Genomic DNA, 27565 nt, shown 5'->3' on the forward strand with positions numbered 1-27565 from the left:
GAAGAAGGCAGGAGGTGTTTTGCATTCCTTTGCTGGGTTAAGAAGGGAAGGGGGATTCTTTGCTTTAACTTTCCATTTCTTCACTAGCTTCTGTCCTTTCTGCACAACTGCGAACTTTTATCAAAATATGTCAAGGTCACTGACAGTAGCCTCATCATCACCTGGAGATGACCACATGATCCTATTCAGAAGTTTTAATTGGAAGAATCATTTGATCTTTGGAGGGGGAGCAATTCTATCCCTTTGTATATGCATTTTACCCGCCAATTTCTCAGTTTCAGAATTGATTCTGTTGCTACCATTCAATTTCCAGTAAAAGAATAATTCTGCTCTACACCATGGAGTCTGAGTATTTCTTTCTTGGGATTTAGAAGGAGCACAGTCTGACACATACACTGCAATGTCCTACCTGTCAATGAATACTTCAGCTTCAACCATAACAACACAAGAGCAAACAATAGATACAAACTCAAGGTTAACCGCACCAAACTTGATTGCAGGAAATACGACTTCAGCCACAGAGTGGTCAATGTCTGGAATCCTCTACCTGACTTTTGGTTCCTTCCCCAAACCCCAAAAACTTTAACCTTAGACTGTCTACTATTGACCTCACCCCTTCCTAAGAGGCCTGTAGGGGCGTGCATAAGCGCACCAAGGTGCCTACCGTCCCTGTCCTAATGATTCTTTTATTTTTCTTATATGTACCCATTTCATGTATTCATAACTATGTTTTTACTTATACCTATTATCTTGTAAGCAATTGACATCAATAAATAAATAACTAAATAAATACATACATACATACATACATACACATACATACATACATACATACATACATAAATATTCAACAGGGGCCCCAGATCCAGGCAGATCCAAGCAGAACTTCTAACTTCTCTTTTCGTGTTTCCCCTCCCCCTCAAAATTATGATTTCTTCCTCCCTCTTGGCCGCCTCGAAGTTCAACAGCTCGTAGTTGTATCCGCAGACGGAATCCACTCGGGCCTTCTGGTACTGCATCCACTGCTTATCTCCGTTCCAATAGTCCGCAATCGGCTCCCCCAACGCTGTGACGGCCACGAACTTCCCAAGGTCGCTGTCGAAGCGGACAATCTCCTGGCGGTCATAGAAGTACTGATTGAGGAACCGCATCCGCTGTGTCCCGTTGAGGAAGAGGCACTCGGCCTTCGCCTGGTACAGGAAATGGGCTGCCAGGAAAAGGAGGAGGAGGAGGAGGAGGAGGAAGGCCATCAGGAGGGACTCCAGGGCCCATCGCTCCCAGCCAACAGTAGAGGAGGAGGAGGGTCCCACCCAGGAAGGGAGAGGGGGGACCTTCCTTTGAGGGACGGATGGGAGACGCCCTGGAGGAGGGAGGGGGCCTCTCTCACTCTGAGGGGAGGCACACTGGGGGAGGAAAGAAAGGGGGATGGGAGGAGGCTCCTTAACGGACCCCCTCCATCCCTTCGGGAGGGCAGGCAGAAGCTCCACTGGTCAAGCAGATCTTCTGTCTGTAGGGAACGTTGCATCTCCACAGGGAGGAACGGTGGGGGAGGGCTGGAGGGAAGGTAATATCCACACCTCCTGCTCTCTCTTCCTTTGGGGAGGGGAATACGTGGAGGGCACCAGGAGGACATCTAGACTCATATTCTTGAGGTCTCCCAGTCCTTCAACACCCCCTTCCCTGGATTCCCCCCAACTTTTCTTCTTCCCCAAATCTTCAGCCCATTTCCCTCCCTTTGGGTGACTGTCGGGGATCCCACCTGTTTCCTTTCCCCCCCCAAAGACCTCCGCAGCCTCCCCAAGAGCCTCCCCATCACTAAACGGGAGGCACTTTCGAGGAGCAACTCAGAGCCCCCTCCATTCCCCCTCCCCTTCCAGGTTCCGATGGAACGAGTGGGGATTATGGGGGTGGGGGGTTCTTGGTCCCCTCCCCAAATTCAGAGCCTCCCCAGAAGGGACCGAAGCTTCCCTCTTGCCTGACCTCCAAAGCCTCAAATCTGAGATTCAGAAGAAAAGCGAAGTTTCTGCAGAAGCCAAAATTCTTTGGCTCTTTTTCCTTCTGGGGCTTCAGGGCTGAAAATGCCTCAGTTTCCCTCTTTCCTTTCGCTTTTCCTTCCCTGCCTCTTTCCAGGCAGCCCACTCCGACCCAGACAATGGGGGTGGGCAGAGAGGGTCCCGCTGTGACCCCACCTCGGCTACAACCGGGGAACAAGGGAGGGGCCCTCTCCCTCCTCCTGGGGGAACAATAGGGGTAGGGAAGGGAAAGGAGACCACGCAGAGATCGAGGCTGTTGGAGGCTCTGGAGGTCCTTCTCAGCCCCCTCCACCCCCACCCTGCACCCTTCTTACCAGGGGTCTCCTTCCCCCCTTCGCTTCCAGGGATCCGCCCAGCGCCCCCACCAGCAGCAACAGGGGGAGCCCAGCCAAAGCCATGGATGCCGCCCTACAAGTGCCCGCAAAGAGAGGCGAGAAGGACGTGGAGGCTCCCGGCCCCCCAGGATTATGTTTATTTTTAGAGAAAATTTTTAGAGAAAATGGCGACGCCCAACTAGGAAGGTGAAGACTTCGCTCCTGAAGCAGTACCTCCCTATAAAGCCATCACCCGCACCAGAAACCACTTTTAAAGCTGCTGTTACATCAGGAACCGTGAGTAAACCTGAGCCCAAAAACAAGCCCAAATGACTCCTGCACATGCCTTAAATGCTACAAAAATCTAGAGGATAATGAAAACTCCATCAAATGTTCTCTGTGTAAGAAATACACTCATCATGACTGCTTGGGATTAACCAAGCAATTTATTCAATACCTGGAATCATCCAATGAGTTTCCATATTACTGCAAATCATGCAAACCCAAACTGGATCTGTTGGAAAGAATTGATACCATTGAAACCATAGTAGCATCCCTGGACGCCGTAAAAGAAAGAATATCCAACCTTGAAAAAAAAGAAACAACGCAAAAACCTGAACTTCCAATAGCTACAAACCACATCTCTACCCAACAACCACAACCCAATCCAAAACCCAATCCACAAAAAACACAACCCAGACAAATATTGATATCCCAATCCTCATCAGAGAAGCTGTTGAGTGTGAACGGAAATGTCCAAACGCCATCTTATTTGGTCTAGAGGTCACCAATAACAATGATGACATCACAACTGTCCGAAACATCATCAGGGATTATCAAGCATCAACCATCTCCGCTGATGAAATACTTGACATTTCACGCATTGGCCGAGAGCTCAATAACAGTGACGGCTCTGTGGCCCTCGCCTGTGCAGAGTCATTTGCAAAATGAATCAAGCAAACGTAAATTCATTTATACTATAAACTCACTCGCCAAAACCAACACCAACCATAAGAACCTCCGTTGTCGCCCTGACCTAACCATACAGCAACGTGCCCGCCCCCGTACTCCGCATTGAACTCAAAAACCGTCTAGACAATGGAGAGAAGGACCTGTACATTGACTACCATGCTGACTGTATCAAAAGTAAGCCACACAACCCAATACTCAGCTTTTACCCTCAACCACAACCCTACCTCAACCGATCCACCATCACCCAAGACTAGGCACGCACGCCCCAACTACCTCAATTCCAACTACTGCCGGCCTTAAATGCAAACTACTCAATGCAAGAAGCCTCGTGAATAAAATACCTGAATTTCTCATCCTACTAAATATGGCTAACTTCGACATTATATTTGTCTGTGAAACATGGCTCAATGCATCTCTCCCCGACTCCATTACCACAGTAAGAGACTATCATGTTTACCGATCAGATCGTGAAAATCGTCAAGGAGGTGGTGTTGCTATCTTCTATAAAAATCCTTACATCTAAAAATATCCAAGTTACCCAGGAGCTTGCTCTTCCTGAGACCATCATCTGTGAACTATCCTTAAATATCACAATTCGATTCTTACTATGTTACAGAGCACCTGATTATGACATCGAACATGTAAACAAGCTAAATACATTACTAACATGGGCTGCATCCTGCCCATACCCTTTATCTTTCTTGGTGATTTCAATCTACCTCATATTGACTGGACCCTAAATGATTGTACAACTGAAATCATACACACAACCTTCTACAATGCTATTACAAATCTGGGACTGGAACAACTAGTAACCAACAACACTAGACTAAACAACTGCCTCGATCTCATCTTCTGCAATAGTTTGAATTTAATTTACGGATTACAAACTAAAGAACCCTTTTCCAGCAGTGACCACAATATGATTGACTTTTGTCTCAACATACGTCCACACAAAAATCACCACAATGATGTAATCCCCAATTGTAACTTCAAAAAGGCAACTATGATCTTATAGACAACGATCTCTCATCCCTTGATTGGCAATCTCTATTCACTGGATGCAATACTGTTGAAGACCATTACAACATATTTTTACTTGAAGTCAAAAGAGTCATCAAACTATATGTACCAACAACAACTCCCAAAACAAAACAAAAAAGCAGATTACCCATAACAATAAGGAAACTTCAATCCAAAAAGAGATCACTCTGGCGGAAAAACAAATCTGGTCACGTTGCCAATTTCAAAAGCCGATACAAAAATTTATGCCACCAGATAAAGACCGAATGCACCAATTATCATATTAAACAAGAGGAAAAACCTTCTAAGCACCAATTCCACCCGTGCTTTTTACAATTTTGTAAACAACAAACTAAAAGACTCAAGGTCCATCCCTCCCTTGATAGGACCTGATGGTAAAGTCTGCAACGATGACACCATTAAAGCCAACATCTTTAACACATTCTTCGGCTCAGTATTTGTAAACAGCAATGGATCATGCCCAGTATTTCCAAGCCGTACCACAGATAACAACAATGATCGAATACATATCGATTTCACAGAAGACAATGTTAAAAAAGCACTACGCAATCTAAAACCATCTCTATCTATTGGACCGGATGGAATATGTGCCTACTTCTTAAAAAGCTATCCACTGCCATAGCCAAACCTCTAAGCATAATCTTTGAAAAATCTTTCAGGACCAGCTCCTTGCCTAACCTATGGTCACAAGCCACAGTCATCCCCATCTTCAAAAAGGAGACCCAAGCCTAGTTGAAAATTACAGGCCAATCTCCTTATGCTGCGTCACCTGTAAAGTCATGGAATCAATTATTAACCAATCCATCATCCTCCACTTAGAGACAAATAACCTACTCTCCAATAAACAATTTGGTTTCAGAAAAAAACTATCCTGTAATCTGCAACTCTTACACTGCAAAAACATATGGACGACACAACTCGACCAGGGCAAAGCAATAGACGCAATCTACATAGACTTCTGTAAAGCCTTTGATTCAGTGGTACACGACAAACTACTCCTAAAAATAAAATCCTATGGTATCTCTGGACAACTGAATAACTGGATAGAAGCATTCCTGTCAAACAGACAACAAATGGTCAAAATTGGGAGCGTCCTATCAAATTCTGTACCTGTCAATAGTGGTGTCCCCCAAGGCAGTGTTCTAGGACCAACTCTCTTCATACTCTACATAAATGACCTCTGTGATCATATTAAGAGCAATTGCGTTCTCTTCGCTGATGATGTAAAGCTGTTCAATACCACAGACAATACTGCTACCCTACAAAAAGATCTTGACTATGTATCAAAATGGTCAAACAAATGGCAACTTCAAATCTCAACAAATAAATGCTCTGTCTTACATATTGGCAAAAAAATCAGAAAATAAAATACAAGCTGAATAGTCATGATCTTGTTGATGACCCAAGCTCTGTAAAGGACCTTGGAATACTCACCTCTAATGATCTAAGTGCTAGAGCCCACTGCAACTACATAGCCAAAAAGGCATTAAGAGTTGTTAACCTAATTCTACGTAGCTTTTTCTCTGGTAATATCACACTACTAACCAGAGCATACAAAACATTTGCTAGACCAATACTCGAATACAGTTCATCAGTCTGGAACCCACATTACGTATCTGATATTAGCACAATTGAGAAAGTCCAGAAATATTTCACAAGAAGAGTTCTCCACTCCTCTACTCGTTGTAGAATACCTTATGCCACCAGACTTGAAATTCTAGAACTAGAAAACCTTGAACTACGCCGTCTTCGGTCTGATTTAAGCATGGTATATAAAATCATACATTGCAATGTCCTACCTGTCAATGAATACTTCAGCTTCAACCATAACAACACAAGAGCACAAAATAGATACAAACTCAAAGTTAACCGCACCAAACTTGATTGCAGGAAATATGACTTCAGCAATAGAGTGTCTGGAATACTCTACCCGACTCTGTAGTTTCTTCCCCAAACCCCAAAAACTTTAACCTTAGACTGTCTACTATTGACCTCACCCCTTCCTAAGAGGTCTGTAGGGGGCGTGCATAAGCGCACCAACGTGCCTACCGTCCCTGTCCTATTGTTTCTCTTATTCTTCTTTTATTTTTCTTATATGTACCCATTTCATGTATTCACAACTATGTATAGACTTATACTTATCTTGTAAACAATTGGCAAATCAAATAAATAAATAAATAAATAAATAAAGGAGGAATCGGAGGGTCTGAACTGGGGAAGGCGGAGTTTTCCCCTCACTTCGGAAGTGGGAGGTCCAGAAAGAGCGGGAGGACCAATGAGAATCCTCCCTTCTTCCCGCGTCATCGGTCTCCGGGCAGAGTCTCCCTTGACTGCAGCCGATACAGGAGACAGTTCGCCGCAGAGAGAGGAACTGAGAAAGTGGGAGGGGATCCTTGCAGTCTTGGGGGCTGCATTCATCTCGGGGGTCTTTCCTGCCAGCTCCATGCAGGAGGGGCTGAGGGGGCGGAGGGCTTCGGTGGGGGAGGGTGGAAGGGAGAGGGAGGCTCAGAGGCTGGAAGGGACCTTAGAGATCTTCTAGCCTGACCCCTGGCCGAGGCAGGAGCCCTTATCCCACCCCGGACAAACGGCCGTCCAGCCTCTTCTGGAAATCCCCCTGATCCCTTCCAGGTCGGATCCCCTCGGAGGCTTCGGACGATCCCATTTTCTCCCAGGGGGATCCCCTTCTCCGGGCTTCTGTCAGCTGAGGGGCGATCCCTGGAGACGCTGCCCCACTCCAGGATCTGCTTCTGGGATCCCAAGTGAGCGAGGGAGAAGATCCCCAGGGCAGGAGGGGGACTCCGGTCGATCTTCCCTCCAGGAAGGGTCGCAAGCGGAGTTTTCCCCACCCAGAACCCAACCAAGACCTCCGATCCCCGCTTCTCTTCCGGCCAAGCCCAGAATTCAGGCAGGTTCCCCGTCTGAGCAGCAGGCTCTTCCTCAGCCCCCTCCCCAATTCTCAGTCGGAGGACAAAGGACCCTCCCCACAGTCCCCCCTCGAAATCTCTCTTTATCTCTCTCTCACACACACCACACACAGCTGCTTCCTCCAACCCCCATCAGCTGCAGAGGCGCTTCGGTTCCGCTTCCCCAGCCTGAAGCTTTGGGCTCCTCCGAAGCGGAACTGAGGAACTGGCCAGGATCCAGCAGGCAACAAACCTGGATACTTCACCAGGGCAGCTCAGGGACTGTCCTCCTCTGTCCCATGGCTGAGTCTCCAGGTGGGGCAGCCCCTTGTTCCTCTGACCCACTGGAAGTGGCTGAAGGGGCCCTTTCCGACTCCCGAGGAGACCTTGGAGATCCCAGAAAACAAACTGTGGACTTGACAAAAGACCCAAATTCTTCCCCTTCAGAACCGGTTTTTCATAGTAGTTTGTTAAAGCCATTTGTAAACTTCCTCATTGAGGCCAGCAGAAAGTGCAGCTCCGAAGCCTTTGCTCATTGTGGGGCATGAACCTTATGAGGTTAAGAAAATCTTGGGACTCTTGGATTTTCAGAGGGAAGTTACAATTTCTAATTTATTGGAAAGGCTATCCTATTTCACAAGCAACTTGGGGAAATAGCTGGATAGTGTAGACTGGTGGAAAAATTCCATGAAAAATATCTACAAGCCCATAGCGGATCCTTCGGGTGGCAGAGGAGGTTAAATTGCTGTATTGTATTATTGTGTTTCACTTACTTTCAATCTTTGTGTATTCTATGTCATTGCAGGGGTTTCTTTTCAAATGAGGGGGGGCAGCCTGTCAAGCCCAAAATTGACATATGCATAGCCATTTTATTTAGCCCTATCATATATTCCTTTTTTTTCTTTCTCTTTGCTGGTTATGGGGGGGAGGGGGTTCGGGCTTGCCACATTCCTAAGGTGGGAGGAATGGAGATAGTGAGGATTGTTTAGGCTAGGAAGTTCTCCTTCCTGTGGGAACGAAAGCTGACCCTGCTGAGGCCTGGAGGTGGAGATTGATGACACTGGTGATTTACTTCTATTGAGGAATGTGACTTTTGGGGGTTGTTTCTAATTTCCAATATTACGTGGTGTAATTCGGGTTGTGTCAGATCCAGAATTACAATGGATGTTGCCAATTTGATGCTTTTGTAAATAAAAGAAATTATTTTGGAAGAATGACTTTGCTCTTTTCTTTTTAAATGGATTTCATCACTTGGAAACCTGACAGAAGGATTATATTAGCTTTTTTGGCTGCTGCTGCACACAGGTGACTTATGTTGAAGTCATCATCCATTCGGACTCCCAAGATCCCTCTCACTGTTTTTGAGCCAGATTTCCTGTCATCTGTTTTTCTTGCCCAGGTGTAAAATCTTATTTTTCTCCACATTAAGTTTCATTTTGTTGGATTCAACCTTGTCTCATTTGGATCAGAAAGGCAGAATATCCACACACATACAAATCTATAGAGACATGGTGGGTCAGTGGTTGGAATGCTGTAGTACAGAGGCTGATTGTCCACAGCCAGGAGTTCGATCCTGACCGGCTCATGGTTGATTCACCCTTTCATCCTTCTGAGGTCGCTGACTTTGTAAACTGCTCAGAGAATGTGGTAAAGCATTGTGGAGTGGAATATAACTCTAAGTGGAATTGCTGTTGCTATATGGTTTCTCCTGAGCATGGATCCTTTTATGACAAGATGATCATTCTGAGCAAAACTCTTTCCACACTCCATGCATTTATATGGCTTCTCTCCTGTGTGGATCATCTTATGGGAAATAAGATTACTTCTTATTTAATTATATAATCAATAGGATTACTTCTCCATCAAAGGAGAAACTGCCGGGGACCCTCCTGGCTCTGGGCTGAACCCAGGGGTGGGATTCAAATTTCTTAACAACTGGTTAGGTGGGTGTGGCTTGGTGGTCACGTGACTGGCTGGGCATGGCCAACTCGACATCACTCACATCAAGGGGTGCTTCTCACCTGGCCTCTCATGACCATGGCGATGCTACAACCATCGTAAGTGTGAAAAATGGTCATAAATCACTTTTTTCAGTGCCATTGTAACTTTGGTCACTAAATGAACTGTTGTAAGTCAAGGATTACCTGTAGAAAAATATAAAAAGCTTCTTTGCTTGCAAAAAGCTGCCCTAAATACCAATCATTAGATTAAAAATACCTGCAAGCCAGAGTTACAAGTCAGGCATGTTGCCAGAGCTCCTTGAGGAATTAAAATAGTTCAAATGCAATGGTAACTATCAGCAGCCATCTCTTGCTCACAAAGTCAAACCCTTTAGCAGAGAGGCCATTTAAGATCTCCAGAAAGAGCACACCCAGGAGAAGCAATCCTTAGATCCATTGGCACCACTTAAAGACACTAGCTGGTCTCACTCACCCCATAAAATATCCTCAGGAAATCATCCAGATTTAAGGAAAGATCATGTGCCCCCCAGAAAGGCAGTAAAAAAATCAGTGCCAAGCTTGCATCCTGCCTCTTGTAAGTACACCCCAAAAGGACAGTGCCAGATATGCCCTCGCCCTTCTTGTCCTCTTCCTCCTCTCCTTTGTATTGGGTTGCCCCTCTAGCCTAATCCTCCAGCTATTAAACTGGTATATTTAAGGTTCTTCAGGATTGTCTTCATTTTTCATTCCAGTTTTTAACTTCTAGGCTCCAGCATTTTTGTCACATATTCGGTATACAAGTTAAATATCGTATAGTATCTAATGGTATCTAATTTTCTGTTCCTTCAATAAGTATCTGTGGTGATGTGGTAAACCCTGTTTTTAAAGGATATGTAGAATTTATTGTAATCGAAAATGTTAAAAGCCTTAATAAAGCAAAAATAGAAGTTTTTTTTACAGAACTCTCTTGCCTTTCTCATTATCTGCCCTCTTCTGAATCTTCCACTGTTACCTTTTCATAACAGATCATTGTATAATGAAGATGAATGACAGGAGTGATGAAACTCTGTTTACTTTACAGGAAGGGCCTGTTGATTAGGTCAGCATTTTGGAGATTCACCATCTTCCTAAAGGCATACTTCATATCTAGCAATGTTTTTGGCACAAAATCCCTTCATTCTAGTTTTCAAATGATTGCTTAAATTAGTTTGCATTCTATTTAGATGCTTTTATTGTTCCACCTTTTAACATTTTAAATGATTTAATATTAATTCATTATTTGTCTATGCTAGCAGTGTAAACGTAGAACAGTGGGGTATAAATATTCAATACCACAAAAATTATTTCCAGACAATGAACGTTATAAAACACTACTGATGATGTGCTACTGTAAATTATCACATACTCTGATTGGCTTCTATAATATGATTTACCACTTCTACATAAAAATAGTAGTTTTTAAAATTTGTTTTGGCATTTTATTCCTTCATTTTTTGATCATTACTTTCTGTTAATGCCTCTGATAATTTCCAAAACACAACTTGCATTCTTTAAATAATAAGAAATGAATAGCCATTTTCTGAAATATATCTGAAGCGTTGCCTCTCTTCCTTTTAAAAAAAATAATGTTGAAAAATACTAATAAGATCTAAGTGACTTTGTCAGAGAAAAACACAAGGAAAATATCACCACGAATTATCAATGCCTCAGTACTGGATTATTACTTCCTAGGATAACAAATCATCCCTCTACCTAGACTAATTCTGCTGGATTCAGTCCCATTGATTCAATTGTGGCTGATGCAATAATCAAAGACTACAATGCAAACAAACAAGTAAATAAAGGAGAAGGACGAGAATCAAAAAGCTTGCAATTTTATGACGCTGAACTAATATAGCAAACATATTTCTTAAGTTTGGATTTAGACAACTTTTTATTGAGGAAAATAGTTATATTTGATTTCTACAGTGCTGTGTTGCTTATTTTTCTAAAACCACTTTGGTGCATTTATGTCCCTAGCAGGACTGAAAAGCAACAGTAGGTAATTGTGTCTTGTTTGATACCTTGTATTTCATTGAAGAACTCCGGGGACCACAAAGCATCATTTATCCTGCTATTGTCCACGGAGTTTGCAAAATAAACTCGAGAAAAAGAATGGCCAGATACCACACAGGGGGTTCCCATTGAGGCTCTCACCAGGAAGGCAAGCACGGAGGCAGCGCATCCCGGAACTGCTCCGGGGGTGGGGAGTTGGCTTTGGCGGCAGCAGCAAAAGTCAAAAGGGAAGCAGGGGGAGGGGGGAGGAGAGCAATGGGAGAGAAAGGTGAGCAAGGGAAGTGGTGCAAAGAGCACAGCAAAGCCATAGATTGGTCAGCAGTGGGGCAGGGAAACGGGTGCACAGCGCAGAAAGCAAGAGGGGGGGAAACAGCTCCTGGGAAGCAGAGAAGCAGCCCAGTTGAATCCTGTTTCTCTCTGCTGCCCAGGAGTCATTTCCCGAAGTGAGGGGGACTTGGAGCAACAGGTGAGAGAAGCAGCCGCTGATGTGGCTGGAGCCAACAGGAGCCTCTCCACATGTTGCCCCGGTGAAAGCCAAGTGGGGAGGGGGGAGGCGATCGGCAGCAGGGGCAAAAGAAAAGAATACCTTATGCCACCACACTCGAAATTCTAGACCTAGAAAACCTTGAATTACGCTGCCTTCACTCCGATCTAAGGATAGTATATAAAATCATACATTGCAATGTCCTACCTGTCAATGAACAGCTTCAACCATAACAACACAAGAGCAAACAATAGATACAAACTCAAGGTTAACCGCACCAAACTTGATTGCAGGAAATACGACTTCAGCAACAGAGTGGTGAATGTCTGGAATACTCTACCTGACTCTGTGGTTTCTTCCCCAAACCCCAAAAACTTTAACCTTAGACTGTCTACTATTGACCTCACCCCTTTCCTAAGAGGCCTGTAGGGGGCGTGCATAAGTGCACCAACATGCCTACCATCCCTGTCCTATTGTTTCTTTTCTTTTCTTTTCTTTTTCTTATACATATCCATGGATTCATAACTATGTTTTTACTTATACCTATTAACTTGTAAGCAATTGACAACAATAAATAAATAAATAAATAAATAAATAAATAAATAAACAAACAAACAAACAAACAAACAAACAAACAAACAAACAAACAAACAAACAACAGGGGTCCCAGATCCAGGCAGCTTCTGGTGGGAGTCTGACTCATGGCTCTCCTGGTCAAAGCAGAACTTCTAAGGCTCTTTTCGTGTTTCCCCTCCCCCACAAAATTGTGATTTCCTCTGAGTTCTTCCTGCACACACACACACACACACACACACACACACACACAGAGCTTTTCTCCAACCCCCATCAGCTGCAGAGGCGCTTGGGTTCCGCTTCCCCAGCCTGAAGCATTGGGCTCCTCCGAAGCGGAACTGAGGAACTGGCCAGGATCCAGCAGGCAACAAGCCGGGATTCTTCCCCAGGGCAGCTCAGGGATTGTCCTCCTCCATCCCATGGCTGAGTCTCCAAATGGGGCAGCCACAAGGTCCTCTGGCCCACCGGAAGTGGCTGAAGGTTTCGGACAACCTGATGATAGTTCTCTAGTCTTTTCTCCATCGGTTAAAGCGGATTGAAGAAATTAGTCCTTCATTTAGTGACCATTTAAAGTTACAATGGAAGTGAAAAAAGTGACCCTTTGCTATTGACCTCACCCCCTTCCTAAGAGGTCTGTAGGGGGCGTGCATAAGCGCACCAACGTGCCTACCATCCCTGTCCTATTGTTTCTTTTCTTTTCTTTTCTTTTTCTTATGTGCATCCATGTATTCATAACTATGTTGGGGACCCCCAGGCCAAGACTGGGAGCTCCACCCAGGACATGAAGTGGGGGGAGGGCTTCAGCAGCACCCCAGGTTGTGCAAGAGTCTCGGAGTCTCCCCTGCCCAGAGGACCCGAAGGCAGGAAGGGTACTGGGGCTGAGAGGAGTAGCCCTGGTAAAGGTCCCTCAGGTGGTCTCAGGTGACTGACGGGTGGGGCGTGGCAACACAGTCCCATAAGTCAGTGGTCCCCAACCTTTTTTGTGCCAGGGACCAGTTTCATGCAGAAACACTTTTTCAAGGACCGGGGGGGGGGGAGGAGTCCGAGTTTGGTGGTTTGCTTGCAGTTTCTTCCTGGGCTGGTGGAGGAGCGAGAGAGCGACTGAGAGAGGAACGAGCCGGGAGGAAACCGAAGCCGCTGAGCCAGAGAGCAGGACAGGCTTTGGCTGCTTCCTCCCTCCCCTTCTTTCATTTGTGTCCTTGATCCCTGATCCCAGCAGCATTCACCGAAGGCGAAGAAAGCCGCCATTTTTATTTTATTTTTATTTTCTTTGCGGCCCGGTGCAAAGTGATCCACGGACCGGTACCGGTCCGCGGCCCGGTGGTTGGGGACCCCTGCCATAAGTAAGTAAGAAGAGTCCTTTAGTACCTCCAACTTTGCCCCCAACGTCCAGTTCCCTTCGGCTGGAGAAAAAACTCTCCCAAGAACAGCCTTTAAGTGGAGGAAATTCAGTCCAAAACAAAGTACATGCAAACTGTAACTAAAAATCCACACAAACCACACTGCAATAATTAACTGGACAGGGCAGGAGAAGGAATTGCAGCCTTGAAAGGCCAACAAAACACACACAGTTGGGAAGATGCCAGGAACCCAGATGAGCCTCGACAAAGATAACTCACGATTTGCTTCCAGAAACTTTGCTGTGTGCAAACTCCATTTTGAAACACTGTGTTCCCAGCTGCAGCTAATGAAGGGAATCAGGGCCGTTTCCTCCCCCGTAAGCCATGCAACTCACATTGCTCCCTTCTCTGTTCCTCCCTGCATGCCCTCCCCACCTCAAAAAGAAGCCGGTGAGTCTCAGCAGGAGAAAGTCCAGCCGCCATTCTTCTCACCCACCGGCCAGGTTGAGTCTCCGTCTTTCGAAAGATGGCAGGAAAAGCCAGAAATTCATCAGCTGCAGAAAAAAACCAAAATCCTTTTGCATCCAATACCCGGATTAACTCATGAGGGCTTCGAGGGAGGAAGATGAGGAGGAAGATGAGAGTATGAAATAAAATATTTGGTGTAAATCTTTGTGGAGAATCTATGGGGAGAAAAGGACCCCTTTCAGCCCCTCCCCCCAGGAAGGCCCACACTGCAGGGGGGTGGTTGATGGGCAGGGACCAGAGGGAGGGAGGCTCTGCCCCTTTCAGGCTGGGAGGGGCCAGGTGATGCTAGGTTGGACTAGATGACCTACAAGGTCCCTTCCAACTCTGATTCTCCCTTACTAATCTATATTCTGATGCCTCCCCATCTCCTCTACTGTGGCTTCCAAGGGGGGGTCGGAGTTCGGCCTTGGGGCTGCAAAGGGGGGCTCGACAAGAGGGAAATTGACCCTAATTGACTTAATTAGGGGGTTAATCAAGAGGGGAGGCCTCCCTCCCTCCTTCCTGCAGAGGCTTCGCATTAACCGGGAATTATGTGGAGGCGACAAGGGGAGGGCACAATGCGGAAGCGCCTGGAGTTCCCTTCCCTTGGCGGAGCGCGCCCCCTGGTGGACTTGGGCAAAGGGCCAGTAGGGTAGAAAGGGTGGAAAGAGGAGCGCATGAGAGGGGGAAGGGAGAGGGTAGGGATGATGGGTTTGGGAGTAGGGGGAAAGCCCCTCTGTATGGCTCCCTGTCAGACAAAGGCTTCCACATCTGTGCTTCTTTTCTCCCTTTTATATGAACCCAAATGCCTCGAAGGAGGCTTTCGTCTTTCTTCTTTGCCATTTCTGGAGTGGCTTGATTATTTCTTATCTATAAAGTGCAATTCCACCTTCGTCTCTTTCATTAGGTCCCTTTTGTATTTATTTAGAGGAGAGGAGAGGGGAGAAGAGAGAAATCTTTTTGGTGGATATGTGAGATATTGGAAGATGCCACTATGTCTCCCCTCATCCTTCTTTTCCTTCCAGCAACCGTTTTTTAAAATATATTTTACCCTCCATCTTTGTTCCTCATCTCTGCACTTTTTCTATTCTCAAGATCTTAATTTATTTGTTTATTATACAAAACACAAAGAAAAATAGAAATAGGAAATTAAGGGAAGGAGAAAGAGGGGAAAAGAAAGTCTGAGGTACAAGAGAACAAAGGGGGGGGGGAATGTTGACTTTCTTTTTAGCCCAGTGCAAGATTTAAAAAAAACCCATGCCACCCTGACAATTCAATCTAATGGACAAAAGCAAAGTCATTTTGGGTCTTTTTCTGATGAAACCTTTAAATGTGAAAACATCCCATTTAATGGCTGGAGAAGGAAAGCGCACATAGGTCTCAAACACCCCGTTGTGGCTGAGGGCGGGCGGGCTCCCGCCTGAGGGGATCTGCGCTCTGATTGGTTGCTGCGGGTGGAAAGGGGGCGTTTCTCTCTTTCCCGCCTTTTTCTTCCCTGGGCTGTGTGAGATTTACCTCAGGATGTTTCTGAGGAGAGGAATCGCCTTTTTCTCCCCTGAAGCGAAGCGGCGCCTCTCCCTGGTTTAGCCGAGGGTTTTCCGGGGCTTCCCTTCGGATTGGAGGGGGTGTCTGTGGGTGACCCCCAACTTCTCCTCGCTGGCTGCGGGGCTGCCCCTCCCCCAGTTATTATCCAAAGCGGCAGGTTTTTCTACTGCACAATCTTCACATTTAATGAACACGTGTATGAAGCACCAATGGGAATTCTCCCTGCTTCAGCGTCATCAGTCTCCGGGCAGAGTCCTTTGTGGCTTCAGCTGAAGGAGGGAGAGTTCGGCGCAGAGAACGAAAGTGAAAGTGGGAGGGGGATCCCTTCAGTCTTTGGGGGCTGCAGCTCAAGGGGACCCTCCCCTTTCTTTGCTCTCTTCACGATTCTCAGACTTTCCTCTGTGTCCATGGAGGGGTGGACTTGATGTCTGTTCAGGTCCCAAACTCTCCCGGTCAGGAAGGGAATCGCTCCTCGGTCAGTTTCCTTGCCTTCTGGAGCTTTGGAGATAGGCAGGCAGGGAGGGATGAGGTCCCCTCCCCTCCCTCTTCCTTTCCCGCCATTCAGATCAACAACAGCCCTTCTTGAACCAAACACAGACCTTCCAATTGCGGTGGGTCAGAAACCCCACAGCGTCAAGGATGAAACCGGCCCTCCGTCCACCCCTTTGCCAGGAAGGGAGCCAAAGGCAGAAGATTCGGGGGGCGGGGTGGCCTGGGACGGCAGTGACCGCACGTGATTAGGGGAGGAGAGCTCCCATCGGGTATGTTTTCGCGTGTGTGTGTGTGTGTGTGTGAAGGCGCCCGAGGACTCCCCAATCAACCCCCAATTCCTCGCTGGCGGTGGGGCTTCGCCTCCCCTTCTCATCCACTGCAGCCCCACTCCACGCCGGATTGGAAAAGTTGGGGGTAACCAAAGGTGTGGGTTGAGGGGAGGGAGGGGCTGGGAGATCCCAGAAGGATCCGTCTAGATGTCCTCATTGTTCCCTCTCCCCATTCGCCTCCCCCAGGAAGAGAGACAGAAGGAGGCATAAGGTATTTCTCTTGATGTATGTTACATTTTGTTATGGTGCTCATCTTGTCTGAAACGGTCTGAAGGGATTCCTGCCTGAGGAGGGGGTTGGACTAGATGGCCTCCGAGGTCCCTTCCATTATTCTGTTCTATGATGTCTCCCCCACAAGGGGACTCTGGGCGGCTTACAGGTTATGATTGGAAACGGAATATATTGAAATCTCCTAATATATTTAAGTGTATATTATATATATATATATATTGTCCCCCCTCCACCCCTCCGTCCTGCCTGCCGGTTTCGGGGAAGGGGGCCCGGTCGGTCCCCCTGGGAGGGAAAAGGGGCCAATGGGGCGAAACATCCGAGGGGATCCGGCCTGGAGGGGCTTTCGGGAGGCGCTCGGACTCCCCGTTTCTCCGGGGCGGCCCAAGGGCTCCTCCTGCCTCGGGCGGCGGGCGCAGAGAAGCGGCGGCTCCGTCCTGGGAGTCGCAGCCCCGCGAGTCTCCCTGAGGCGAAAGGCCCGGAATCTCCTCCTCCTCCCTCGGCTTCCTCGCCCGCTTCCCCTCCTCCTCCGCGCCGGAGCCTCCCGGCCTCCCTCCCTCCTAACCCGGGGAGCCTTTCCGGGGCTCCTCAGGAGAGGCCGGGGGTCCCTGCCCTTCCGCTGGGAGGCCGAGGGAGGGAGAGCCGAGAAGGGCGGCTGAGCGGAGGGAGCGGGAGGGAGGCGGAGGAGGAAGGAGGGACACGAGCTGGGCGTCCAAGCGAGGCTCCCGGTCCTCGTCTTCCCACCGCCCGGCCGTTTCTGAGGGGACTCCGGCGCCTTCCGAGGCCTCGTCCGATCTCTGCGCAGCCCTCAGGGCGGCGGTTCCTGAGGGAGGCGAGTCCGGATCCCCCCGAGAGGCTTTTTCCCTAAAGGAAGGCGGAGAAAGAGCCGCCTCCGAAGTCCTTGGCAGGGAGCCGCGGAGAGGGGCCTTTCCCGCTACCCGCAAGCCCATCATCCCCGCCCCTCCCCCCCCACGCGCTCCTCTTTCCCGCCCTTTCTGCCCTCCTGGCCCTTTGCCCTAAATCCGCCTCCAGGGAAGGGAACTCCAGGCGCTTCCCCATTGGGCCGAACTGGGGGCGAACGTCACGGCTGCCTGAGGAGGCGGTGAGCCTTGCCTCTCTAGGACGCCGCACTCGCTCTTCTCAACCCCGAGGGCGCCGCAGGAGTCGAAGAGGCTGCGGGAGAGTCTGGTTGGGGGACATGCAGACGTGCCCCGGTTGGGGTGGGGGTCCTTCCCGGGTCCAATATTCCCCAGCCGCCCTCTCCATGTGAAGGGGACTGGAGGGAAGGAGCTGCCTGGTGGAAGCCCAGCAGGAGAGGAGAGAAGCTGGGCGAGGAGGAGGAGGAGCAGGAAGTAGGATTCGCACTGGACTCCCGAGGGCCCGATCCCATCTCCGGAGGCGGAGAGAAGGGGCGGTGGCCTCTCCAGCTGCCTCCTTCCCGGCCCTGCTTGGTGAGTGGGGGGGCTGGGGCACTTGGTGCTGTGGGCAGGTTGGGGGAAGGAGGTTCGGGGCTGAATCCTCTTTCTGATCCTCGGGGTCGGTTTTTCTCTCCCTCCCAGATTCGGAGCCCTCGGCAGCCTTTGCAAGCCAGGATTTCCTCTGCAGGGAAAGGAAGGAAGGGAGAGAGAGAGAGAGGGAAGGAGAGTGTGGAAGGACCTGCAGGGATCCGTCCTGCCGCCCCAGAAATGATGCCATGAAGGAAGAGGCCCCTGGAGACCCCCCAGAGTCCCTGGAGCTCTTTGGAGCTGCTCTGCCAGAGAGAGGAAGGATGGAGACACCCCTTTGGCCAAGGAGGGGAGCGGAAAAGGCCCCGCAGCTCTTCAGCGTGGGAGATATGGGGAGAGCTGGACCAGAACCGGGCAGAAGGTCCTGCAGGAGGGAACCATCCTTCCTTCAGAATTTCCACCCTGGACCTTCATCCGATGCCTGGAGGCTGAGGGTCCCCAAGGACTTTGCAGCCGACTCCATGACTTGTGCAGGCGATGGCTGAACCCAGGAAAACACAGCAAAGCCCAGATGCTGGACCTGGTGGTTCTGGAGCGTCTCCTGGCTCTCCTGCCCCCAGAGATGGAGGGCTGGGTGCGGACATATGGAGCAGAGAGCAGCTCCCAGGCGGTGGCTCTGGCGGAAGGCTTCCTCCTGAGCCAAGCGGAGGAGCAGAAGGAGCAGCTCCAGCTGCAGGTGGGAGACTTTAGGGAGCTCAGAAGGGAATAAAGAGAGAGAGTGTTTGAATGCTTCACCCCTCCTTCCCAAACTTCTCTCATTGTTCATAATATGTGGCAATTCTCCAATACTGGTAGGACGTTGTTCTCCACGCCGGATTGGAAAAGTTGGGGGTAACCAAAGGTGCTTCTTTTTTCCTTCCCCCTTTTGAAGTGGATCTTTGTTGAGGGGAGGGAGGGGAGCTGGGAGATCCCAGAAGGATCCGTCTAGATGTCCTCATTGTTCCCTCTCCCTCCATTCGCCTCCCCCAGGAAGAGAGACAGAAGGAGGCATAAGGTATTTCTCTTGATGTATGTTACATTTTGTTATGGTGCTCATCTTGTCTGAAACGGTCTGAAGGGATTCCTGCCTGAGGAGGGGGTTGGACTAGATGGCCTCCGAGGTCCCTTCCATTATTCTGTTCTATGATGTCTCCCCCACAAGGGGACTCTGGGCGGCTTACAGGTTATGATTGGAAACGGAATATATTGAAATCTCCTAATATATTTAAGTGTATATTATATATATATATATATTGTCCCCCCTCCACCCCTCCGTCCTGCCTGCCGGTTTCGGGGAAGGGGGCCCGGTCGGTCCCCCTGGGAGGGAAAAGGGGCCAATGGGGCGAAACCTCCGAGGGGATCCGGTCTGGAGGGGCTTCCAGGGAGGCGGTCGGACTCCCCGTTTCTCCGGGGCGGCCCAAGGGCTCCTCCTGCCTCGGGCGGCGGGCGCAGAGAAGCGGCGGCTCCGTCCTGGGAGTCGCAGCCCCGCGAGTTTCCCTGAGGCGAAAGGCCCGGAATCTCCTCCTCCTCCCTCGGCTTCTTCGCCCGCTTCCCCTCCTCCGCGCCGGAGCCTCCCGGCCTCCCTCCCTCCTTCCCCGGGGAGCCTTTCCGGGGCTCCTCAGGAGAGGCCGGGGTCCCTGCCCTTCCGCTGGGAGGCCGAGGGAGGCCGAGGCCGAGAAGGGCGGTTGCGCGGAGGGAGCGGGAGGGAGGCGGAGGAGGAACTGTCCTCTCCCTCCTTGGAGCCTCCCTGCCCGCCACCCCCGCCCGACACGAGCTGGGCGTCCAAGCGAGGCTCCCGGTCCTCGTCTTCCCACCGCCCGACCGTTTTTGAGGGGAATCCGGAGCCTGCATCCCCAGAAATGGCCTTTTGAAGGAAGAGGACCCTGGAGACCCCCAGAGTCCCTGCAGCCGTTTGGAGCTGCTCTGCCAGAGAGAGGAAGGATGGAGACACCCCCTTTGGCCAAGGAGGGGAGCGGAAAAGGCCCCGCGGCTCTTCAGCCTGAGAGCTGTGGGGAGAGCTGGACCAGAACCGGGCAGAAGGTCCTGCAGGAGGGAACCATCCTTCCTTCAGAACTTCCACCCTGGACCTTCATCCGATGCCTGGAGGCTGAGGGTCCCCGAGGACTTAGCAGCCTACTCCATGACTTGTGCAGGCGATGGCTGAACCCAGGAAAACACAGCAAAGCCCAGATGCTGGACCTGGTGGTTCTGGAACATCTCCTGGCTCTCCTGCCCCCAGAGATGGAGGGCTGGGTGCGGACATGTGGAGCAGAGAGCAGCTCCCAGGCGGTGGCCCTGGCGGAAGGCTTCCTCCTGAGCCAAGCGGAGGAGCAGAAGGAGCAGCTCCAGCTGCAGGTGGGAGACTTTAGGGAGCTCGGAAGGGAATAAAGAGAGAGGGTGTTTGAATGCTTCACCCCTCCTTCCCAAACTTCTCTCATGTTCATAATATGTGGCAATTCTCCAATACTGGTAGGACGTTCCATTGTTTTCACACTCAGCCACATGGATGGATATTGAGGGCTTTGAGGTTGTGTTCCGAATATAAGAATCCACTTTGTGTTATGTGACGTCCATTAATTTTGCTTCTTTTTTCCTTCCCCCTCTTTGAAGTCGATCTTTGTGGAGATCAGCGATCCTGAGGGAAAGAAGAACCCATCAAATCCCCCTCAGGAGCCATTTTTCAGGAGGATCCCTTGGGAAGATCCAAGTCAGGACACCTCAGGAGGTAATGGAAGATCCTCCAATTCCCCATCTGTCTTCCCTTCGCTCTTCCTTCTCGTCTATAGAATACCTTCTATTTTGTTAATTATGCATTTTGAAATCATTTCTTCCTTACAGAGAAACAAAGAATGAAGCTTTCTGGTTTTTATGATGGAGATCAAACAGCAGCTGAACCTCCAAATCAAGTAAGAAAGGGAAAAGATACTAGATTTGTATTCTCCCTTCAGGAAGTGAAGCAGGTGTGTAGAGTGCTCTGTTCTTCTGTTTCCCCCCTGGATTATTTTTGTGTTCCTCCACAACATGGACAGCAGAGTAGCAGGTTCAAGTTGCTGTCAGCCAGCATAGTTTCCTCTGGTTATCTTGTTCTGCTAGGTTCTCCTCCATCTTGTAGTTTACAAGAAACAATTTTTAAAAACTCCTTGAAGAAGTAGGAATAAACAGTGGCAGGAACTGCTAGAGACCCAAAAATGTTTTGTAATTCTTTGACTCGCAATTGTGCAAGGCTAATGAAAAATAAATAAATACATTGCCACATTACCATTTTAAAAAACTTTTTAAAAATGTGGTCTGCACAAAACCATACGGGCTGTTGCATTTTGCATCAACTGGAGCCTCCAGATGCTCTTCAAGGGCAGCCCCATGTGGAGCGCATTGCAATAGTCAAGGCAGGAAGTGACTAGGGCAAGAGTGACTCTGAGTAAGGACCATTGGTCCATGAAAGGGCGTAACTGAAGCACAATCTGAAGTCGTGCAAAAGCCCTCCTAGCCACAACTGCCACCTGCTCTTTGAGCAGGAGTTGTGAGTCCAAGAAAACTCCTAGATTACACACAGGGTCTGTTTAGGGTAGTGCCACCCCATCCAAGACTAAAGGTGACAATTCTACCTGAGTCAATGAACCCCAAAGGTTTAGTTTCAACCCGTTGCTCCCCATCCAGCCCCTAACAGCCTCCAGGCACTGCGAGAGGGGAGGACAAGGCATCACAACTCACCTCTGCCCCGAGACATACAGCTGAGTATCATCAGCGTATTGGTGATACCTGAGTCCATGGTGACGGATGATCTCACCTAGTGGCTTCATATAAATGTTGAACAGGAGCGGAGAGAGTACCAAGCCCTGCGGAACCCCATAAAGCAGTGGGTGAGGGCTGGATCTCTCCCCTCCTATCAACACTGACTGAGAGCAGCCACAGAGGAAGGAAGTGAACCAGGATAGCACAAAGCCTCCCATTCCCATCCCCCGAAGCCGCCCCAGGAGAATCCCATGTTCTGTGGTAATGAAATTACTTTACTGAAAGGTACTGAAGGTTTTGCAGAATCAATGAACTTGATAAAACTTCCCCAAATATTTCTTCAGTGAAAGCAATTTTCAGATTTGCCAATTTTCTCACCTAAAATTAGGACTTGTGTGACCCACAGCCACTTAATTTAGTGCACATCTTTACTTCGGGAACAATGGAGTAGAATAACAGAGTTGGTAGGGATCTTGGAGGTCTTCTAGTCCAACTCCCTGCTCAGACAGGAAGCCCTATAACATTTCAGATAAATGGCTGTCCAGTTTCTTCATAAACACCTCCAGTGTTGGAGCACCCACAATTCCTGGAGGGAAGTCATACCACTGATTGTTTTCACTGTCAGGAAATTTCTCTTTACTTGCAGGTTGGTTCTCTCCTTGAATAGTTTCCATCCATTGCTTCTTGGAACTCTGCTATCATGTCTCCCCTAGTCCTTCTTTTCATGAAACTAGACATACCCAATTCCAGCAACCGTTCTTTATATGTTTTAGCCTCTGGTCCAACTAATAATTTTTCTTGCTCTTCTCTACCCTCTTTCTAGAGTCTCAAGATCTTTTTTACATCTGACAACCAAAACTGGATGTAATATTCCGAGTGTGGCCTTACTAAGGCATTATAAAGTGGTACTAACGCTTCATGTCATGTTGATTCTATCCCTCTTAATGCAGCCTATCATTCTGTTGGGGTTTTTTTTGGGCAACTGAAGCATAGTGCTGACTCAGGTTTAAGTGGTTGTCCACTAGGACTCCAAGATCCCTGTGGCACTTAACTACTCTTGAGCCAGGTATCACTTATTCTATGCCAGTGCATTTGTTTTTTTCTTTCCTAAATATAGAACCTTATATTTCTCAGTGTTGATTTCATTTTGTTAGATGGGGCCCAATCTGTTGATCCTTCTGTATCTCGAGGTTATCTTCTAGAGTGTTGGTATTCCTGTCAATTTGGTCTTGTCTGCAAATTTGATGAGTTCCCCTCTGTTGTCTAAATCAATGATGATGATGAACATATCTTGCGAATCCTCCTCCTTTGTTCTTTTTCCATGGGCAGGAGGGTCTTGTGTCCTTTGAGGAGGTGGCTGTATATTTCTCTGAGGAGGAATGGTCTCAGCTGGATACTGATCAGAAAGTATTGCATTCGGAAGTCATGCTTGAAAACCATAGGAACGTAGTCTCTCTGGGTAAGAGTTCTTAGTCCCCAATCTGAGAGTTCAAGAAGAGAGATTATAGTTAGTTTTTTATTAAAAAAAAACCACTGTCAGATATTGTCTCCTGGGAGGGAGAAGAAAAGGATCTGGCCTTGTCGTGCTCCAAGGAAGGAAAGTGTCAATGTCTCTTTGCTTAGATGCTTTCTGTGCCATTTCTTATCTGTATATTTCCATTTCTATTTGAACTTATCTGTGGAGACTGAAAAGAACTAGGTGTGCTTTTATGTGTCCTCTGGAGGTCATGTGAGAGGAGTGTGTTGTCATTTGTCTTCTGGAACCTCCCCAAATTGTGTGAGAACAGAACTTTCACGCTTAGCCCATGGAAGAGCATTCTCCCAATCCAATTCAAGAACAAAGGCCTCATGTAGTGTGACTCAGAGCATCCTAGGCTAGGGTACAAGTAATCCCCAAGTTATGACAGTTCACTTAGCAACCGTTCCAAGTTATGACCAGCCCTCCTCCAGTATTTGAGACCCAGTCCCCTCTTTCTTTTCAAAGACTTTTTACCTGGATCTCATGAAGTCCTCAGTTCTTAAAAGAACACAGGCCTAAAGTACTGCAGTGCGAGATCATACAAGATTAGTAGCCTGAGACCTTGCACTATTGGTCTTGTGTACTTTAGGCCTCCGTTCTCTGAGAACCGACGTCTGTACCAGATATGGCCAAAGAGCCCTTGCAAGCCGATGAGACTTTGGGGCAGTGAAATAGCCATTCTTGAAGCATCCCAACCTTTCCAGTCTCAGCACAAAGAGCATTTACAAGGCAATGGGATGCTTCAGCAAGGGATTTATCTCCAAAGTCTCATCGCTGGGATCGAGGAACAGGCCGAGCCGGGTCCTGCCCACCAGACAGACGCCTTGGAGCAGCTGTTCCAAGGTACACCCGGGAAGAAGGAGCTTGTTTCAAAATTGTTTCATTTCTCACAGGTCTCTGCTGAAATTCAGCCACCCTAATAAAACTTAACTTTTCTCCTAATTCCTCCTTGGATGTTTCCCTGATTATTCCTTAACTGAAAACTGAATCTGAGTGAGATTTGCATATATAGAGTTAAATGTAAGAAAAGAGATGTTTTCTAGATATTTTCAAAGCTTTCATGACTCCTGAATATAGAAATCATCATGTCTATATCACACCACTGTAAGCTTGCAAACATACAACCTAATGGAATTTCAGAGAAATTCAGAAGGAAATTCACTTGACTTTCTACACTTTGATCTTTTTCTCTAACCTTGTTATCGTTTTCATTTCTTTGAAGGTAATAATGGACAGGAAAATCAAGATTCCTCTGAACTGTTCCAAGTGATCAGTGCTAAAGATGGAACGGAGAAGTTAGGAATTCGAAAGGAATTCGAAAGCCATGAGACAAACCAGTCAAATAATTGGAATCTGGAAAGCTCATCTTCCACTGATCCACCGATGCAACACTTTATTGTACAACAAAAGAAAATAAGGAAAAAATATACTAGAAAAAGTGTGAAGCTAATCAAAGCTGAAGTAGAAGTAAATGAACACTATTTAACCCCAAACAAAGCAGAAGATGCCAGAAGAAGACACAACAGACAAAGTTACAATGGGACATTCATTCTTTCTATTGGGAACAACTTTCTTACATCTCAAAAAGCAATTGACACAAAAGAGAAGCCTTATAAATGTTTGGAATGTGAAAAATGTTTTAGAACAAGCTGGGAACTTACTTCCCATGAAAGGATCCACACAGGGGAGAAGCTGTATAAATGCATGGAGTGTGGAAAGACCTTTGCTTGGAGCAGTGGACTTAGAAACCACAGAAAGATCCACACAGGGGAGAAACCATATAAATGCATGGAGTGTGGAAAGACCTTTGCTCGAAGAGATATTTTTATTTCCCATAAGATGATCCACACAGGGGAGAAGCCGTATAAATGCATGGAGTGTGGAAAGACCTTTGGTCAAAGAGGTCCTCTTATTTCCCATAAGATGATCCACACTGGGGAGAAACCATATAAATGCATGGAGTGTGGAAAGACCTTTGGTCAAAGAGGAACTCTTATTTCCCATAAAATGATCCATACTGGGGAGAAGCCATATAAATGCATGGAGTGTGGAAAGACCTTTGGTCAAAGAGGTCCTCTTATTTCCCATAAGATGGTCCACACAGGGGAGAAACCGTATAAATGCACGGAGTGTGGAAAGACGTTTACTCATGACAGTGGAGTTAGAAGCCACAAAAAGATCCACACAGGGGAGAAACCATATAAATGCATGGAGTGTGGAAAGACGTTTGCTCGAAGAGATCATCTTATTTCTCATAAGATGATCCACACAGGGAGAAGCCGTATAAATGCATGGAGTGTGGAAAGACCTTTGCTCGTGACAAGAATCTTAAAAGGCACAACAAGATCCACACAGGAGAGAAACCATTTAAATGCACGGAATGTGGAAAGTCCTTTGCTCATAGATATAAACTTATTTCCCATAAGATGATCCACACAGGGGAGAAGCCATTTAAATGCATGGAGTGTGGAAAGTCCTTTGCTCATAGAAATAAACTTATTTCCCATAAGATGATCCACACAGGGGAGAAACCATTTAAATGCCTGGAGTGTGGAAAGTCCTTTACTCAAAGAGGTAATCTTATTTCCCATAAGATGATCCACACAGGGGAGAAACCATATAAATGCATGGAGTGTGGAAAGATGTTTGCTCAAAGAGGTAATCTTATTTCCCATAAGATGAACCACACAGGGGAGAAACCATTTAAATGCATGGAGTATGGAAAAACCTTTGCTCGAAGAGATCAGTTTATTTTCCATAAGATGATCCACATTGGGGAGAAGCCATATAAATGCATGGAGTGTGGAAAGACATTTACTCATGGCAGTGGACTTAGAAGCCACAAAAAGATCCACACAGGAGAGAAACCATATAAATGCATGGAGTGTGGAAAGACTTTTGCTCAAAGAGGTCATCTTATTTCTCATAAGATGATCCACACAGGGGAGAAGCCATATAAATGCATGGAGTGTGGAAAGACCTTTACTTGCAACAGTAATCTTAAAAGGCACAAAAAGATCCACACAGGAGAGAAACCATTTAAAAGCACAGAATGTGGATAGTCCTTTGCTCATAGATATAAACTTATTTCCCATAAGATGATCCACATGAAAGAAGACAAATGTATCAAATTTGGAAAGGCCTTTGCTCAGATGAAATGTTATTTCCCATTAAAAATTAGGTGAAGAGGGACTTCCGGTTTGTCGGCTTCGCGAGCGGCAGGGATTTGCGAAGCTGCGCGATCCCTGCCGCGCTAGCCGTTTTTGGGGCAGCTGAAGGTAGGGGGGATCCGGAGAAGGGTTTGGGGGTGTTGCAGACTCCCTCCCTGGCCGGCAGAACTCCCTTTTCCCAGGACGGTGCAGCAGCGGTCTGTAATGGCCGCCACAAAGAAGCTGGCAGCCGGGTAAGAATGCGCAGGAGGAAGTGGAGAAAGTGATTGAGAGGAGAAAGTTTTTCTTGGCTCCTAGGACTCTAAGACATATTTAATAAAATTCCTGAAAAGTATGACTTTCTGAATAATACCTGCCAGAAGAGGAAAAAAGCGGCTGTTTGAAGGTGCTGAAAGGATAGCTTTCCCTCTTTTCCTACGGAATAAATAACTGGATATTAAGAAACCTATTTCTTTTAGGTGAAAATTGGTTTTAAGCGATGAGTGGGAAGAGAGAGGATTAAAAAGAAAATATTTGTATGCTAAGACTTTGTTGGAGCAGATGCCTTAAGGATTTGAAGACAAGAATATATTGCAATAAGATTTTAAACAGATTTGGACTTTCTTTCTCTTGGATTGATATTACCCCAGAAGGAGAAAATGAGAACTCTGCCTTAGTTTGGACTGACTGATAACTTTGGGACTGTTTTATTTTTTTTATTTTCTTTTGAATATTCTGGTTGTTGTAAGAAGAAAGAAGGGGAAAAGAAAAGAAAAGATTTATAATGGCTCTTTCTGTTGAGGAACTAAGAAAAGAATATGAACAAGCAAAAAAAAATGGTAAAGATGGTGTGGAAGAAGCTTTCCTTTTCTTAGAAATGGCGCTTACTAATTATCAACAAACATTACAACAGATGAAGACA

At 47.4% G+C, this 27565-nt stretch overlaps 2 protein-coding genes and 1 pseudogene across 4 annotated transcripts in view; 2 read left to right on the plus strand and 1 right to left on the minus strand.

Annotated features, from left to right (window-relative positions):
• The window catches only part of LOC113429381 (H-2 class II histocompatibility antigen, A beta chain-like), a 34492-nt pseudogene extending 23062 nt beyond the window's left edge, over window positions 1-11430 (minus strand). The window contains exons 1-3 of the transcript XR_015748297.1: window positions 11373-11430; window positions 7415-7519; window positions 840-1207 (exon numbers count right to left, since the gene is read on the minus strand). The product of XR_015748297.1 is annotated as an H-2 class II histocompatibility antigen, A beta chain-like (transcript). The remainder of the gene's footprint in view (window positions 1-839; window positions 1208-7414; window positions 7520-11372) is intronic.
• LOC113432426 (rano class II histocompatibility antigen, A beta chain-like) overlaps window positions 1-27565 on the plus strand; it is a 404516-nt gene that overhangs the window by 221282 nt on the left and 155669 nt on the right. The window lies entirely within an intron of this gene.
• Window positions 20105-26625, plus strand: LOC113431616 (uncharacterized). The gene is made up of 6 exons (XM_087953579.1): window positions 20105-20598; window positions 20854-20968; window positions 21082-21149; window positions 23305-23434; window positions 24717-25775; window positions 25934-26625. Exons 1-6 carry the CDS (start codon window positions 20185-20187, stop codon window positions 26554-26556), a joined length of 2409 nt encoding a protein of 802 aa, XP_087809705.1. The 5' UTR covers window positions 20105-20184; the 3' UTR covers window positions 26557-26625.

This window comes from Notechis scutatus, chromosome 2, assembly GCF_049901735.1.
Source record: "Notechis scutatus isolate UNSWTSFEM ecotype Mainland chromosome 2, rNotScu1.2, whole genome shotgun sequence".
In the NCBI taxonomy this organism is placed as follows: domain Eukaryota; kingdom Metazoa; phylum Chordata; class Lepidosauria; order Squamata; family Elapidae; genus Notechis; species Notechis scutatus.